The 18,684-nt window shown below is 48.0% G+C and overlaps 1 protein-coding gene across 3 annotated transcripts in view; it reads left to right on the top strand.

Moving 5' to 3' along the window:
* The window catches only part of LOC137533948 (uncharacterized), a 238,874-nt gene that overhangs the window by 19,301 nt on the left and 200,889 nt on the right, over positions 1-18,684 (top strand). For all 3 annotated transcript variants that reach the window (XM_068255268.1, XM_068255267.1, XM_068255269.1), the window contains exons 4-5: positions 4,834-4,933; positions 10,728-10,778. In XM_068255268.1, the coding sequence (XP_068111369.1) occupies positions 4,834-4,933; positions 10,728-10,778 (151 nt within the window). The remainder of the gene's footprint in view (positions 1-4,833; positions 4,934-10,727; positions 10,779-18,684) is intronic.

The raw sequence follows: 18,684 nt of genomic DNA, 5'->3' as shown, positions 1-18,684 counted from the left end.
GCTGGAGTTTGACATGTTTGCTATAGAGCAGGGATGTCAAACCGGTCCTTCAAGGGCCGAGGTCCTCACACATTTTTTTTTACAAAACTCATATTAATTGATGGGTCTGAATCGGGAAAGGTGGGGTCCATCAGGTAGAACACATTCCTCTTTCTCAGTCCATCCTAAACACTGGCATGGCTCTGGTACTCCAGGCCTGGAGCTCGACACCTGTGTTATAGAGCCTTCTCGTTCCTCTCACGCTCCATGTGTTCCAGCACTGTCACTGGCTCAAATTTGCCACCTCCAGGAGCCCTCGGAAAGCTTCAGAAGCACTCCTGTCCCGGGGTGCTTCTAAAGACAGGCGGCTCCGTACTGCACATGCGGGAGTGCACGCTTTCGCATGCGCAGTACAGACTTCTGAAGATCCCCAAAGTCTTGTGGAATGTGGGGACTGAGAGAAACGTGAAGACTTTAGAATCCAGAGCCTTCACTCTCTGTAGGTGAGTTTGGGTAATTGGAGAGATGTGATCTAGTGAAAGGATATTTAGTTCAGGTTTCCTTAACCTTTTGCCGCCAGTGTCCCGCCAGTGGGCGTGATCACGGTGGCAGCCCCAGGACCACCTGAAGCCGATCGATGTGGAGTCCTGGGGGCGTTTTGCATCTCCGCTTGGATGACGGAGCTCCACCATCAGTCTCCCAGCGGGGTCACCACTAGGAGACTGTTAGACGGTGAAACCGCCATCTATTTACTCTGTACGATCTATAGCAGCGCTGTACTGGGGACAGCCGTGTCACACAGCTGTCCCCCTGGCAGGCTCAGGCGTGATCCTCTGTCATAGGCTGATGCCTATGACGGCCGATCAGTGATTGGCTGGCGGGGGGAAGGAGGGTTAGGAAAGAAAAGATTGCTAAAAAATAAATATTTAAAAATAAACATCCTGGAGCTATCACAGGCCACCAACAGAAATCTCTGTTGGTGGGAAGAAAAAGGGGGGGGGGGGTCACTCCACTCGTGTGCTGAGTTGTGCGGCCCTGCAGCGATGCCTTAAAGCTGCAGTGGCCTAATCTGTGAAAAATGGCCTGGTTCTTAAGTGGTTAAAATAAACAATACCCACAGAGTTGAATTGGCATGCAAAATGTTAACGCCATGCAATCAAGATAGTTTCCAACGTTTCAAGACAAGCAGCATTTCTTTATCAAGGTTAGGCATCCAAGAAATATCTACAAAAATAACATCAGAAAACAACCCGTTAACAAAAATGTGCAGTCCGCACAAAACACCAACACCAAGATATCACCTCCGTGAACCCGTGTCACTCTTGCTGTGACCTACATGTGAGTAAACTTATCAGCTCACAACGTGCTAAACAAATGCTAACATTCCCAGAAATACAGAGTGGACATCAACCACCAAACGTTTGCAGTATGGCACCCTGTAGATTACTGATAAAGGACCGTATCGCTAATCAAAGCCCTCCACAAGACGTGATGGAACCCTGAATACAACTACCATCCAAAAACCTCACACAGTCAGCAGTGGATGAACAGCAGTAAGCACTGTGATAAAATGAGCATACAGAATGTTAGTGTAAAAAGGCGATCTTATTTTTGCAGACACAGAGGGGAAGTGCGAGTATTGTGAACATGCCTGTGCGCTTCAATTTAATTGAAAAAAATCACTTCAGGTACTCTTAAAAAAAAAAAAAGCACAGACCTGGCCTTATATCTTACTTGTATTCTGAATTGGGGTATTGTAGCTTTGCCGAGTTTTCCACTACAATGCTGATTTGGCAAGCCCATTTAGGTATGGCTTTGAGTTTGGAGGAATGGGACTCTATCTTCCTAAGCATGGCTAAAGCCTCTATAATCTGTGTTTTAAAGGGGAACTGAAGAGAGAGGTATATGGAGGCTGTCATGTTTATTTCCTTTTAATCAATACCAGTTGCCTGGCAGCCCTGCTGGTCTATTTCTCTGCAGTAGTATCTGATTAAAACCAGAAACAAGCATGCAGCTAGTCTTGTCAGATCAGACTTATAAGTCTGAACCACTGAAACACCTGATCTGCTGCATGCTTGTTCATGGGCTATGGCTAATAGTATTAGAGGCAGAGGATCAGCAGGGCTGCCAGGCAACTGGTATTGCTTAAAAGGAAATAAACATGACAGCCTCCATATACCTCTCTCTTCAGTTCCCCTTTAAGGAGAGAACAGGCCTGTAGAGTTGGTACAAAAATCATCCAACTTTGACTCCTCAGTTTATGAAATCTCCGACTCCAAGTACCCCAAAGACCAGGGTTGTGGATTTTGTACAAAAATCCGACTTCTCAGTTTATGAAGCCTCCAACTCCGATTTGAAGTACCCAAAATTGCTCCTACGCCACAGCCCTGGGAGAGAAGCTACAAAATGTTTGATGACTAATGTAGAACCCCTTGGTGCTGCAACTTTTGGTGGTTTGAGCTTTAGGGCAATCCTTATTCCTTTTTATAGAATTCCTTGCCAACTGAATAAGTTGAAATGTATGAATGCAGATGAGTTTCAGAGGGTGTGGCCTTACGGGGCCTAGTGTTGGTGATTCTGCCCCACAATAACTGCCATATGGAGAGCGTGCTTGCAGCTAGCCTCTAGAGTTCTTGACACATCTATCCCTCCGGACTCCTGGAAAGGATTCTGTTATCAAGGGCCCAAAATAGTATCTATGTGCAATTTTATAATGCTACTAAAGAGCTACCGTAATTTCTAGAATTGGAGGTCCTCTATTATCTCTGGCTCGGGCATCACCCACAACTTGGAATTTATCTTATAAAACAGATCCTGAATGAACTGTCCAATTGACAGTGAAAGTTTCAGAAAAGTTGGGCTCCTTGGTCTGTGTGGAAGCTCCTACACACCCATCCCTGATCCTTCAGCTTAAAATTGTGATTATTTATCATGGTACAGTACTCCTGCGTTATCTAGGGGCACCTGTAAAGACTTTTTTTTTTGGGGGGGGGGGGGGGGGGAGGTGTCAGAGCCCTCAGCAAATTGTACTGCACTGTATTCTGTTATGTTTCTGTTTATATGCCACCCGTATACTGGATATTTATCTTGCTTTTTTGGATTTCCTATTATTATTTGCATTTCTTTAGATAGTTTTCAATAAAATATTGAAGAAATACACTAGAACTCAGTGAGTCACGCTTGTTTGCATCAGTATGATATATACAGCTTATATAATACTTTGTGTTCTCGTCGCTTATGCTGGGAATACACGGTTCGTTTTTGCCTTCGTTTAAACCTTCGATTCGTTCGGTAAACGAATCGAGTGTTGAAAACGTATGTGAAAATAGTCATAATCTCATTATAGTTTCGATTAATAGACCCCAAAAACGAACGACTAGTGATCGAACATGTTTGATATTATCTCTCTTTATCCATCTAATCGAGCCATTGGTAGGCTTGATGGCTGTTCAGATCGATTATATATTCGTTTATGCTAGTCCGTCCCTGTAAAAAGGGATTTTCGTTTCGTTTCTTTGCAGCCTTCGATCATTGGAAAAACGAAACCATCAGAATCGGAAAAAAAAACGAAACCGTGGGTGGTGATATGAACCGTATGACTGATTATTTCGGGATCGAAAAGGACAAAAGGCACAATCGAAACGAAGGTTTAAACGAAGGCAAAAACGAACCGTGTATTCCCAGCATAACATGCCAAAAATGATTTGTACAAAGAAAATATAACATGAAGGTATTTGTAAGTTGCATAATTTCGTAATGCCAAAGGGGAAATAGGTAATGAACTGGCACTCCATTGACACGTAATGTAATTTCAACTTCTAATAAACAAAGTCATTGTTTATAATGTTGTCGTTGGCCCATTTATATAAGGGGGGTCGGCCATCTGCTATGCCATCACCACTTTCAAGTTAAGGAGCATATAAATGAGGGAAATGGGTGGCACAGTGGCTTAGTGGCTTGCCAGGGCACTATCTGCACAGACTCTGTGTCTGCGTGGGTTTCCTCTGGGAACTCAGGTTTCCTCCCCATGCCAAAAACATGCAGATAAGTTAAAGAGTACTTCCAGTATGGTGATAGTGGGGGGGATCTCAGGGCTAATTACCCACCTGTTCGCCTGTAATTAGTTACACAGGTGACACTTTCCGCCCCCCCCCCCCTTCCTTTGACAACGCAGTCAAGGCCATTTTCCCAGTCTTCCGAATCTCTTTGGCCACTCCCGCCTGCATTGCCGTGGCCTGCCCCCAGCTTGGCAGCTGCCATTTAGGCCAAGCTGGGCGCGGGCAGCGGTAATGCAGATGGGGGTAGAAAGACCTTTGGCAGAGTTTTGAAGAAAAAAAAAAAAGCGGAGTGATTAACGGTGTAATGAATTATGGCCATGCAGGTAAGTAACCCTGATGACTATTCTGAATGACATTCTGCTCTGAACTGATACCCAATCCCTGCGGGTGGCTGTATATATTTGTATGTACAAAACTTAAGGCTCAGTTCACACTTCACGGTTCAAAAACTGATCCTGTAAAAACGTCTCTGTTTTCACACCTTGTTACATGTGGGCATCAGTTTTTCACCTCTGTGCTCCATCTCCCAGCGCCACCAGCTTGGTATACCTGTTGGCATTCGCTTCAGCTGTTCGCTCTGGAATTATTGCAGACAACCCAAGCTTGCATTCCATTTGTCGGAATGGAACAAACGGATCTGTTCTGAACGTACTGATGTGAGATGATCCTATTCTTTAGCATGGGATCTGTTCAAACCCGTTCTGTTAAATTGAACTTTTTCATTGTGCAAATGTGAACCCATCTTTAGTCTGTTTCTATAACATTATACACCCTTGACCATATTGGTACATTGCAGATGCTGTGTACAGCCACCCAGGCAGCCAGCTCTGGAAAGACTTGCAGGGACCGGCTGCAGCCCCATACTTCAGCCTGGTGCGGCAGATGCAGAATGATAGGTACGTCTTCACTTGCTACTTGTTATTCCTCTGTATGAGTGAGATTTACTAACTTTCTCCAAAGATGTAGGAGTGTGAAGAACGTAAAGCTTAAAGTGTACCTGACTGCACCAATAAGAAAGATTTTATTACACAGCAAGGAAATGAGCAGCGCTACTTAAAAACAGACTAGTGCCTACCTGCAAAAGAGTGCAAGCCCCACTTGTGGGGTCGAATACACACCGACATACACATGACCTGTCTACCACTAGAGGAGGATGTTGGTTTCCATTAACAGCTTGCATGCAACCTATTAAAGAGACACTGAAGCGAAAAAAAAATGATGATGATATGATTTGTATGTGTAGTACAGCTAAGAAAAAAAACATTAAGATCAGATACATCAGTCTAATTGTTTCCAGTGCAGGAAGAGTTGAGAAACTCCAGTTGTTATCTCTATGCAAAAAAGCTATTAAGCTCTCCTACCAACTTGGTTGTGGAGAGGGCTGTTATTTGACTTTTATTATCTGAACTGTAATTGAACTGTTTACTTTTCCTCTAGCAGAGAAGAGTTTATTACTTCACAGACTGCTCTGAAAGACTCATTTTGAATGCTGAGTGTTGTGTAATCTGGACATATTATAGAGTGATGCAATGTTAGAAAAAACACTATATACCTGAAAATAAAAATATGAGAATATTTTCTTTGCTGCTAATCTTCTAGTAATTATTCATAGTACACAACCAATTCATTATATCATATATTTTTTTTCGCTTCAGTGTCTCTTTAAGTACTCGTCCCTCCCACTGCGAAGAAGTCAATCCTCCATGGGAGGGGCCTAACACTAACTAAATCCTAACCTATGTATATGCATAGCCTGGGTGCGGCTAATCAAATAAAATCGAAAATTGAAAATTGCGCAAAAGGTGGATCAGCGCAACACCAGGCCGCCTCCTAATGGCCTCCATCAGAGATGCGCTGAGCCCCCCCCCCCCCCCCCACAGGAACTACAAACGCACCTTGAACCCAAACAGAAGCTATGCATATACACCAAAAGCATGGCTGTTAAGTGGGAGCAGCTGACCAAAAACGTTTTTGGTCAGCTGCTCCCACTTAACAGCCATGCTTTTGGTGTATATGCAGAGCTTCTGTTTGGGTTCAAGGTGCGTTTGTAGTTCCTGGGGGGGGGCTCAGCGCATCTCTGATGGAGGCCATTCGGAGGCGGCCTGGTGTTGCGCTGATCCACCTTTTGCGCAAGAAAGATTTTATACTTACCCGGGGCTTCCTCCAGCCCCATGAGCACCGCTGCATCCCTCGCCGCCCTCCCGGGTGGCTCCGTTCAACTGCAATCAGCCCCATTAATCTGGCTTGGTCGCACCAGTACAGCTCTCCTGCGCACTTGTTAGGCTCAGTTCCCCCATGTGCGGATGCAAAATGGACACGGTAAGCGCATTAAGGCCGTTCATTTTGCATCTGCTCTGCATGTCCAAATCGACCGCCCCTCACCTGTCCCGCTGCCACTCGGTTCCTCTCTGTACACAGCCTGGAGGCTGGCGGGAGCATGGGGCTCTCCATAGGCTGCACTAGACCAATTCTCCCTAGCAACGGAGAATTTTCATTGGTCCGCCGTGAACCAATGAGAATGCTCCCTGTTCCTGAATATTTCCCTGTGTACAGGGACCAAGGGAAGGCAGTCGGCGTTGGGACAGGTAGCTCTGGACTTACCCCCTCAGGCTGCATGGGGAAGGCATCTGCCTGCCTGGGATTATCGCAGACTGCACAGAAGTGCGGCCCGCTTACTGCAATGGATCCGCAGGAGTAGTGACAAGTGTGAACGGCTCCTATTTATAAAATATGAGCAGAACGGACGACAAATGTCCATTCTTTCGCTTAAGTGGGAACTCAGCCCAGCACCTGCACTGGTGTATTCTTTGTTATAACTCCAGAGAATCTATATGTATTGCAGAAACTTTAGGTGTGCACACAACTTCAAATGAACAGCCAATCCTTTACATTTCACTTATCTTCACTATAGTTTCATGTGATTCAAGAGAGGTTTGGAATCTTTCACTACATAGTAACAGATCATTTAAAGGAAAAATCAGTCCAGGTTTGCTGGAACATTTGCATTCTCTAGCCTTGGAGAAACTTAATCCCTTTGGGACCAATGCGTTACAGTTACGTCCTGTATGTGGCTGTCTGTGTGGCTGTCCCAACGTAATCCCGGAACTTACCCACAGTACAATTCTGGATGTCGGGAGGAGGAGGAGGAGAGAGCTGCTCCTCCCTGGATCTGTGGAGGTGGGTAATGGCTGCTACCTATACTGGGGACACCCATCTATAAGGGGGACACCAATGCTTGACTATCTGTACTGGGAATACCTATTGCTATCTAAATTGGGGATACCTAAACCAGGCAAACTGCTCTGGTCCTGAAGGGGGTTTTAATGCCGGTTCTCAAGTGATTAAAGAGCAACTCAAGTGAAAATTATGTAATTAAATAAAATTGCTTATTTTTTACTAATATTCATTTATAAATTAGTTAGTCAGTGTTTGTCCATTGTAACATCTTTCCTCTTCTTGATTTACTTTTTGAAATGGCCACATCTTTAGCCGCGTCAGGCAATCTCTGCAGAATGTTTGTTTAGTGAGATTTCCGAAGCCAGTACAAAAAATACCTGGTCTCCAAGAATTCATTTTGGGAGGTTAGAATCCCGCATAGCTAAACAGCCTAGGCTAAACATCACTGGGTGGGCGGGCGTGCGGGGCTAGAGTACATAAAAATATACAGCAATATATAGCTATAGGAAGTGTTTCTGATGCTGAAACCAGAAAAATAAATGTAATAGAGGATATCCTGAAAAAAATGCACTGCATTCTATTGCATGTCACTACAGGGCCTGTCAGGAACCGGCCCGCGGCACGCCTTCGTATACTTCCCGACTGCGGGTTTGACCAGATCAAGCGGGGAGCAGCCTTATTCAAGCTAAAACAAGGCTGTGACCCCTCAGAACACTTCTCACTGCCACCACTAGCTGCCGCTAGACACTTCCACTCTGCTGTCGAGTGATCTGCACTCAATCCGCGGTTCCGTATCCGGGTCAGCTTTGCGCTTTAGGCCAAATATGGGAACACCACGCACGCACACACACTATACAATCGTACAGTAGCACGGCACAATCAGGCACGGAACTTGTAATGCAAGTTACACTGCAGTCTCTCCTTCTAGGCTATGAGTGTTAGTTTAGTGCAGCAGAAGTCAAACTTGTTAAATAACGATTTAATATTCCAGGAAAAAGTGGAACAATGCAGAAAATAATATATACAAAAGATTTACAAAAACAAAGTAAAAAGTTACAAAATAAAAGTTACAAGGATACACAGCAAGACAAGTTGCAAAAATAAAAGGGAAATAAAAAACGTTACCAGCGTATAGATCTGGGTGTTGTTGCAAGGGGCACGCGGTTCTGGTCTGACCAGGATAGTCCTAGCGTTTGGTTGCTAGCCCCAGAGAACTACTAGTTGTGACTATCCTAGCTGAGGTTATATAGCCCGATTTGGGGCCTGGGGCATTTAAGGGTCCATCCCAAATTGTTTGCACAGTACGCTTGTCATATCCCTTCTGTGATATGCAAACTTCAAAGGGTTCCTGTGTCCGCTTCTGAAGTTTACCGATTTCAAACACTCGAACGCCTCCAGACCAATATTCAGACCACAGGTAAAATTGTATCAAAAGGGACTTCAAACACTTCACCCACTTCCAGTAGGCTGTCATATGTAAACTTCAAACATTCCTGTGTTAGCTTCCACTGTCCCCAGACTCTGGTAGTCTTGATTTGTATATCGGGACAATGGGCTGTCTCCAGGGTTCAAAAGCCATGCAGACCAGCCTATTCTTCCTCAAGTGGCTGCTAATTAGCAGTTCCCTGCTACCCCAGGAACTTAATGCAAACATAGTTTCACAGACACTCACATCTGAGACAGTAGATCAAAGGTGACTGGCTAGTGGCCTAATGAGCCATTTCCTTGCCTGAAGCTAGTAACTCAAGGTAGCAGCTTCCTTTTAGCAGACATACACATGCAGAAAACACAGGCAGAAAAATGGGGAAAATATGGCTTCTGTATTATCCCAACATCATAACTAGCTGCGATATAATGACAGGGCCTATTTAAAGGACAACTGAAGCGAGAGGGATATGGAGGCTGCCGTATTTACTTCCTTTTAAGCAATACCAGTTTCCTGGCAGTCCTGCTGAACATCTGCCTCTAATACTTTTAGCCATAGACCCTGAACAAGCATGCAGCACATCAGGTGTTTCTGACATTGTTAGATCTGACAAGCTTGCATGCTTGTTTCTGGTATGATTCAGACACTACTACAGCCAAATAGATCAGCAGGGCTGCTGGGCAACTGGTATTGTTTAAAAGGAAAAAATATGGCAGCCTTCATATTCACTTCAGGTGTCCTTTTAAAGCAGAGTTCCCCAACCCTGTCCTCAAGGCCCACCAACAGTACATGTCTTGCAGGAATCCACAAAATGCAGAGCTGATTAACTACCTCTGTGGATTTCCACAAAACGTGCACTGTTGGTGGGCCTTGAGGACTGAGTTAGGGAACACTGCTAAAGGTCTCACGAGACTAACAAATAGTTTTGCTTACCTGGGGCATCTTCCAACCTCTAGAAGTAATTTGGGTCCCTTGCCGCAGCTCAGGTCCTTTCTGGAGTCTTGCTGGCAGTCTGTAAAGATCGCAGACCCCCGATGGGTCATCGACTTCTGCGCAGGTGCGTGTGAACGTGCCTACATCATGGGGAGTGATGTGGGATAACTGCCTCGGCCCAGTACGCTCCCAGTGACGCAAGTGTGACACAGGTGGCGCCGACCCTACAGGCTGCCAGCTCTACCCCAGAGATGACGGGAGCTGGGAGAGGGACCCAGATTACTTCTAGAGGATGGAAGAAGCCCCAGGTGAGTAAAACTACATTTTATTTTTTTGGGCCTGGTGAGGTGAAAATAAACGAATGGATTAAACAATTGTATCTATCCTCCTCCTTCTCCTAAAAATGACTTAAGATATTCCACCGTTTTATTTTATGTTTAAATCTACTTTTTACATTTTTACTGTTTTGTTTTTGCTCATTGACACATTCATTGAAGTATGCCAGAGCTAAAATCTATGAACTATTGACCCTTTTTATCTCTTTCCTGCTCTCAGAAGACATTTTCTGCTAGGAAAGTGTTTTATAGTTGGAGTTCCTTATCAGTGAGGGTCACACTGTAGTCTGACCCATTCCTGACGTCTACATACCTGATGTTTAACTCTTTCAGGCAGAGAAAGACAAAAAGGAACACAGCACAGTTATTTGTGTGCTAGGCACTGTACATACACATGTCTATCTCATCATGTCACATGTCACTTCGGGTATCCTTACCATCTTGTTTTTGCATACAGTATGTGCACAAGCCTTTTGTGCACATATGCAAAAACAAGATGGTTTAAAATCTTTTTATGCACCTTTTCCATGTGTGTACAGGTGTCCCCCGACAGCTCATTAGCGATCAAACAATTTGGAAAAACCATGCCCCACTGCATATCTACCACCTTGCTCTCCTGCACATGATCCCCTCTCCTTTCCATAGAGGGGAACAGGATGGTCGGTGTAGAGCAGCTTGTTTATATGGAATATAGCTGTGCGCAATGATCAAGAATAATACTTTTACGGGACTGCTATGGCATGTGTGTATTTGTCTTAAGTAAATGAGCACCTAAATCACATGGAAATAATCTGATGTTGCCCTTTTCTCTATTTCCAGGAATGAAGAAGCGGAAAGAGTGATGTCTGAGCTGCAGCAGGTGACTGCCGTGTGAGTAATTGTTTGTTAGGCAGAGTTGTAGCTGTTGCCAATACTATTACTTCTACTCCTCCATGACACTTTGGCACCTGAAGAGCCCTGTCTTTACCGGGTCTTCCACCAAGATTCACCATCCATTCCCATTGCGGGATTACAGCCTGCAGACCCTCATTTCACCCCAAACCCACTCAAGCAGCCCTCTGTTTCATCACTCCATCTCTTGTCTGGCTGGCCATTGAGTTGGGTTTAGCACGGACCGATTTTTAGGCATTTGCAGCACACTTCAGTTATACAGGAGAAATCTTCATATAGGCATTTGCCCCGAAATCGCCATCGCCCATCATCCTGTATAGCGCCACTGATTTTTTGCAACTTATTTTCCAACAAGCGGAGATCTCTTCTTCATAAATCTTCATAAATTTGCCTTCATAAAACAGAAGGTATTTGCGAATATTCAGGTTGGGGTGAGCATATAAGGTGTCCCACAATGCATCACTGCTGAGTATGCAAATCATCCCTTTGATGCTCTGGTGGTGTGAGTAGCTTTCAGGAACAACACATGGATGATTTGCATGTTCAGCAGTGATGAATTGTGAGAAACATCATATGCTCACTCCAACCTGAATAATCACAATACCTTCTGTTGTAAGAAGACAAACTGTAGTAAGGAGACTTTTTGTTGTTGTTTTTGTTGTACTTCTTAGCCCCTTACACACTCCTAGGAGTTCTAGTACGCCATGAGCTTGCTGGGCAATCTGTAATTCTTCTTCTTTCTCTGTGGGACTCCAGGTTTCACTGACATAGGGGGCAACTGGATAAGTAAATGGTTCTGTAACTTATTTCTACTTGTTGACAGGCAACAGGGCTATAAGAGATGCAGCAGACTAAAATAGCATCTATTAGCAGTGAATGCATAGCCTTGGATCTCTTGGTTAAGTTTATTTCGTTCAGTGATGGAGCCATTCCCTATGCCTTCTAATTTTGTATTTGTTCTCCTCCAATTTTGTATGCAGTCCTTCTTGCCATTTTACTCTCTGGAGCTTTAAATGTGCCTTGTTGTAAGCCAGGTCCCGGATTTACCATTAGGCACTGTAGGCATGTGCCTACAGGCAGCCCATATATGAAAGGTGGCCCTTTTCCCACCCCAAAGTGCCCCCACTGCTCCCCCCCCCCCCCGCTGAGCGCGAGCAGAGCGGTAATAAGAAGAGTGACTCACCAGCTCCCGTTCCAGCAATGACGTCCATTCAGCACCTCCTGCAGCGTCTCTATAGCTACAGCGGGTCTCTGTGCATGCTGGCACATCTGACTGGGGGTAAGCACATTTGAATGTCCCTAGGGTTGTGAGGGTGTGGCCTGTGCCATGGGGCAGGGTTTAGGGCGCAGGTGCTTATGTGTCTATAGACTCCTCAGCTGTAAATCTGGCCAAGTTGTAAGCAGTAAAATGACAGTGTAATGTCTTCTTATCTAAAGATGAACACCAATGATTGTGGTTGAAGCTGTCAGTTTGAGCCGGGGGAGCAGCAACAGCCGACAGTACACCCTAGGAAAATTAGAATGAGGCCCTCTTGAATACAAACTCCCCATGTGGCTGGTAAAACACACGCACTTGTACACCAAATTATCCTCCCCCAGCCCCCCCCCCCCCCCCCCCCCAGCACGTATGCACCCGTGAGCTGGATGCAGGTTGAGCCGTATGGCTGCTCACCCTGCTGCCGCTCAAATTCTCCCTCCGAGTCGTCGCAACTCGGAGGGAAATGTAATTCAGGGTCTGCCGAATGCCGGAACCCCGACTTACCCTTTCAAGCCCCACACAGTATAACGGTACCACTATGGCGTTGCCTATTTTTGGGCAAAACCACCTGCTTTGCCCGCAACAGTGTAACATTATCTGCTCCAGTGCAGAGTTGAATATCTCCTGTTCTTTCTATCAGCTGCACACTCCATGCTTGAATACTTCCAGCCCCCAATCAAGCGAGCATGTTAATTGCAGTGCAGGAGATGTGGGCGCAGCCGGCGCCACCATAGACTGTAATAGGAATTACGGCTATAGCGGCGCACACTGAGTAACTTCGGCGTCGTCAGAAGACTGAGCTGAAGTTACTTTTAAAACACTGTAATTCGGCCGCCAGCAATATCTGGAAGCCGAATTATATTATTCCCTACATCATTCCCTACCATCCATGTGGCCCTGGAGGGGGAATAATAATTAACGTGAACGGGACTTGTGCAGGAGCAGGGTAAGCCGTATATCGGCATGTATCCAGCGCCCAAGTCTGCCAGCGATGATTTATCGTGTGCAGCTGACCCAATGAAGCATTGGAGCAGGTAAAAAAAACTGCTACAACAACGACCAAACATTTGTACAGTGGTTTTCCCCTGTAGGATTTAATGTCCTCCACTGCACTACTCTGCATATTGCCATCCCCCCCCCCCCCATCTCCAGGGTCACTATAGTTGTGCCACTTAGTTAGACACTATTCAATAATTGTTCCATATTAATAAATAATTTGGCCTGCGACTGTTTTACATTTTGGCCCCTTACCTGATTGTGTGACACCCCTGTGGTAGATGGACTGCAGCGTGGCGCACAACGGAGCAGCTTAGACTCTGTGTTTAGTAAAGTAACCAGGGGCGTGACTTAAACACTAAACACTTCAGTGTTACCGCACTGTGTAGCCTATCAACTTGTGGCTCCCGACACTGCCTGTCATGTTACATTAGGACCCGCAAAGTGATAGGCTGCACAAAGGAGTGAGGAGGACCTGTCCTGCCACTGAAACAAAGGTTGAAGTGGATCTGAGCTAAGACCTTCCCCTCTGCTCTAAGGGCCTTTTTCCACTGTGAAACGCAATCGCGTTTCAATTTCCACCATGCGATTGCGATTGCAATTGAGCTACTATACTCATTATAGTACAGCTCACTCGCATACAAAACGCGGCAGGACGACGATTGCGCTTTGACCAAAATCGCATCGCAATCGGATCGCACTAATGGAAATTGCTGCTGCAGTTTCCATTAGTTTAATGCACCTTGCGATTTGCAAATCGCAAATCGCAGGCTAGTGGAAAAAGGCCCTAAAAGATTAGGCACAGTATGAAAATGGGGGGGGGGGGGGGGGGTAAATATTTGTTACATTGCACAGAAATCCCCCAAAAAGTCCTGAAAATGTACTAGATGATCTTTCAGGGAGCAAAGAAGGGTTAAAGCATCTCTTTTCCTCTACAGCCAGTACTGCCATCACCTGGGCACTGTGAGTCATGCCTACTGATTACACACTTGTTACACTCAACTGTAGTTAAATAAACAAACACAGCTCAGTGCAGCTGATTTCTACATGTGGAATGAACACTTTAGTCTGTTCTTCGCAAGAGCTTGGGTCCACTTTAAGTATGAATCTCCACTGGGACTGCTCTGCACTGCACTCCAGGACCCGAGCCCCCTTAGCCTCCAGGCCCCCATGTGGTGGCAGGGGTTGAAGGGTATATTTTTACACCCCTGAGGGTAACACTGAGCTCAGCCAAGATGATTTGGCAATCCGGATCTCTTGGTAACGCATCAGAGCCATAGTACATACTCTAGGTTCTCGGCAGTGATAGTCCAAGAACCCACCAGTGTGTGTACAAGGTAGCGTATTTACAAACCGGTTACCTGATCCCTGCTTCTCCTTGGGTTCTGCTATCCAACTCTACTAGAGAGTGCTGATGGATCCAGGAAGGGACATCTGCCTGCATCTGCTCAACTTTTATAAACAGAACCCTGAGTATGCAGGGAAAGCATCTGTCACACGGGGGTTAATTTGACGCCACAGAGCGATTCATACCCTCCCGTGTAGCTGAGGTTGGAGCGCCAATGGTCTGGAGCGCCTCTCAGGAATATTTCCTATTTACCGTGTCTTTGTACATCAGGCGCCTGGAGAAGGAAGGACGCTCCTGCAGACGGTTCTCATTTCTCTTTTACACACATTGGGGTGAAAAGCAATCTTCAGAAACACAAAGTAAAGTCTTTTGATCTTTTGTTGGGACAGCAGGGTAGAGCGCGGCACAGACAGGGCTGCCAGGAGCCAGGCTGGGACGCGGCGCATAAAAGGAAGGCTTTACCCAGTACCCTGCTGGCCCATTCAGGCTTAGGCCGGAGGGGGTTCTGGATGAACTTTGATCTGGGAATAAAAGTAGAAACTAATCCTGGAAGTGTATTGGAGGAGAGACTTGTCTGCCGTTAACCTGTTCCCCACTGCTATAACACACACTGCTATTCAGAGTTTAACCTCTGACCCCGCCAAGGGCCCTTTACTAATTGTAAACCACACCCCCTGCTGGGAAACATCTTAACACCTCCGCTGATGGCTGTAATAATGTCATCAGGACTGCAGACGCCTCCACCCCCATCACCATGCCCAGGTGGATTAGTGTGCATGTATGGAGAATAGTGATGTCACTGCTTACTTCAAAAAAAAACTAAAAAAATTAAGACAAATCAAGAGCTCTTGATAGTGCAGTATGTTAGAAACCATGAAATGTAAATAAAACAATGGAAAGGTACTCACAAAGGTGGGTAACCACTAAGGCAACCACTCTATCGGCAGGTGGGGAGTTTAAATTAAACTAAACCCCACTCGGGTCAAAAAGTTACTCTGTAGAGAGGAAAGAAGATGGGGTGACAGCCCTCCACCAAGGGTGGACAAAGTTTAAAAGTAGAATTTATTTAACACAGGCACCAGTGTAGGTTAAAATAATTAAAAACTGTTTAAAAAGGGAGGTAGTGATGGACTTTCCTCCCCGGAAGTCAAGACTTTCGATTATGTCCGCAAAATACTCTATTTGTGACACCCAAGTATTGCAACAAGTTTCGTGGGTCATAGCCCACTTCCATCAGGAGCTCTGCTGTAGAACTTTAGCGAGTATAAGCGCCTCTGTCACTGCTTACTGTATACACTAGACATTCCTCATTTTTGTGTACAGAATCCCTACCAAAGTCATATGTATGTATTGTAGTATAGGGCCAATTTTAAGGGGAAGCCTATTAATTTATCTGTATGTTTTTGGGATATGGGAGGAAACCGGAGTGCCTGGGGGAAACCCACACAGACACTGGGAGAACATACAAACCAGTGCCTTGACAAAGATTCTAACCAAGGACCCAGTGCTGCAAGGCGAGAACACCAACCACCACGCCACGGTGTTGCCCAGTATTTTACAGGACAGTTATTGCTTACCAGAGGGATAGCACCCTTTGCAGAGATGTTATCTTTTACAGGAGGGACAACGCTTTTCTCCAGATATTTATTTTATTTTACAGGAGGGACAACAATCTTTTTCAGATACAGGTTATATTTTTCGGGCATCCTAACCTTTCGTTGAGAGACCAGATATATTTTACAGACTGGACAGTACTCTGGTCTCTGCCAATACCACCCAAAGTTCCTAAACAACTAATGCTTTTCCCTACCCTACAATGCACATCAAATTCCAATAGGGCTATTACACTGTCCTATTACAGGTAGTCCCCGACTTACTAATGACCTGCCAATAAAAATGGCCTGAATTCTGTCATTCTGTGGAAACAAGTCAAGCATTTTTTTTTCAAACGGCCGTTGTAGTTTTTGAGAAATTTTTTTTTTAAAAATGTAAAGAAAAATGTTTTTTAAGCTTGGTAAAATGACATTTTGCTGAGGTACGCTATAGTATAAAGTCCTTTCTGAGTTCTGCATTTACGTTTTACAGCAAATCTGGGACCCTCTGGATTATGGGTGGATTACATAAAATCATTTGTTTCAAAATCTTAATTATGTATAATAATAATTGCGCAATTTTATGTGAAATTTTCCATAAGTGAAATTGACACATTGCGATCATAACTAGGACAGAAACAGGCACAAGAGAGGCAGAGGTGGCACAGAGGGACACAGTGAAGGCAGAGATGGTACAGGGGGATACAGTGAAGGCAGAGGTGGCACAGAGGGACACAGTGAAGGCAGAGATGGTACAGGGGGACACAGTGGAAGCAGAGGTGGCACAGAGGGACACAGTGAAGGCAGAGGTGGTACAGAGGGACGCAGTGGAGGCAGAGGTGGTACAGAGGGACACAGTGGAGGCAGAGGTGGTGCAGGGGGACGCAGTGAAGGCAGAGGGACGCAGTGAAGGCAGAGGTGGTGCAGAGGGACGCGGTGAAGGCAGAGGTGGTGCAGAGGGACGCAGTGAAGGCAGAGGTGGTGCAGAGGGACGCGGTGAAGACAGAGGCGGTGCAGAGGGACGCGGTGAAGGCGGAGGCGGTGCAGAGGGACGCGGTGAAGGCGGAGGCGGTGCAGAGGGACGCGGTGAAGGCAGAGGCGGTGCAGAGGGACGCGGTGAAGGCAGAGGCGGTGCAGAGGGACGCGGTGAAGGCAGAGGCGGTGCAGAGGGACGCGGTGAAGGCAGAGGCGGTGCAGAGGGACGCGGTGAAGGCAGAGGCGGTGCAGAGGGACGCGGTGAAGGCAGAGGCGGTGCAGAGGGACGCGGTGAAGGCAGAGGCGGTGCAGAGGGACGCGGTGAAGGCAGAGGCGGTGCAGAGGGACGCGGTGAAGGCAGAGGCGGTGCAGAGGGACGCGGTGAAGGCAGAGGCGGTGCAGAGGGACGCGGTGAAGGCAGAGGCGGTGCAGAGGGACGCGGTGAAGGCAGAGGCGGTGCAGAGGGACGCGGTGAAGGCAGAGGCGGTGCAGAGGGACGCGGTGAAGGCAGAGGCGGTGCAGAGGGACGCGGTGAAGGCAGAGGCGGTGCAGAGGGACGCGGTGAAGGCAGAGGCGGTGCAGAGGGACGCGGTGAAGGCAGAGGCGGTGCAGAGGGACGCGGTGAAGGCAGAGGCGGTGCAGAGGGACGCGGTGAAGGCAGAGGCGGTGCAGAGGGACGCGGTGAAGGCAGAGGCGGTGCAGAGGGACGCGGTGAAGGCAGAGGCGGTGCAGAGGGACGCGGTGAAGGCAGAGGCGGTGCAGAGGGACGCGGTGAAGGCAGAGGCGGTGCAGAGGGACGCGGTGAAGGCAGAGGCGGTGCAGAGGGACGCGGTGAAGGCAGAGGCGGTGCAGAGGGACGCGGTGAAGGCAGAGGCGGCGCAGAGGGACGCGGTGAAGGCAGAGGCGGCGCAGAGGGACGCGGTGAAGGCAGAGGCGGCGCAGAGGGACGCGGTGAAGGCAGAGGCGGCGCAGAGGGACGCGGTGAAGGCAGAGGCGGCGCAGAGGGACGCGGTGAAGGCAGAGGCGGCGCAGAGGGACGCGGTGAAGGCAGAGGCGGCGCAGAGGGACGCGGTGAAGGCAGAGGCGGCGCAGAGGGACGCGGTGAAGGCAGAGGCGGCGCAGAGGGACGCGGTGAAGGCAGAGGCGGCGCAGAGGGACGCGGTGAAGGCAGAGGCGGCGCAGAGGGACGCGGTGAAGGCAGAGGCGGCGCAGAGGGACGCGGTGAAGGCAGAGGCGGCGCAGAGGGACGCGGCGGAGGCAGAGGCGGCGCAGCGGGACGCGGCGGAGGCAGAGGGACGCGGCGGAGGCAGAGGCGGCGCAGAGGGACGCGGCGAAGGCAGAGGCGGCGCAGAGGGACGCGGCGAAGGCAGAGGCGGCGCAGAGGGACGCGGTGAAGGCAGAGGCGGCGCAGAGGGACGAGGCAGAGGCGGCGCAGAGGGACGAGGCAGAGGCGGCGCAGAGGGACGCGGCGGAGGCAGAGGCGGCGCAGCGGGACGCGGCGGAGGCAGAGGCGGCGCAGCGGGACGCGGCGGAGGCAGAGGGACGCGGCGGAGGCAGAGGCGGCGCAGAGGGACGCGGCGGAGGCAGAGGCGGCGCAGAGGGACGCGGCGGAGGCAGAGGCGGCGCAGAGGGACGCGGCGAAGGCAGAGGCGGCGCAGAGGGACGCGGCGAAGGCAGAGGCGGCGCAGAGGGACGCGGCGAAGGCAGAGGCGGCGC

Source organism: Hyperolius riggenbachi, chromosome 10 (genome assembly GCF_040937935.1).
Source record: "Hyperolius riggenbachi isolate aHypRig1 chromosome 10, aHypRig1.pri, whole genome shotgun sequence".
In the NCBI taxonomy this organism is placed as follows: domain Eukaryota; kingdom Metazoa; phylum Chordata; class Amphibia; order Anura; family Hyperoliidae; genus Hyperolius; species Hyperolius riggenbachi.
Note: the sequence above shows the minus strand (reverse complement) of the source record. Positions and strands in the feature narration are given on the sequence as shown.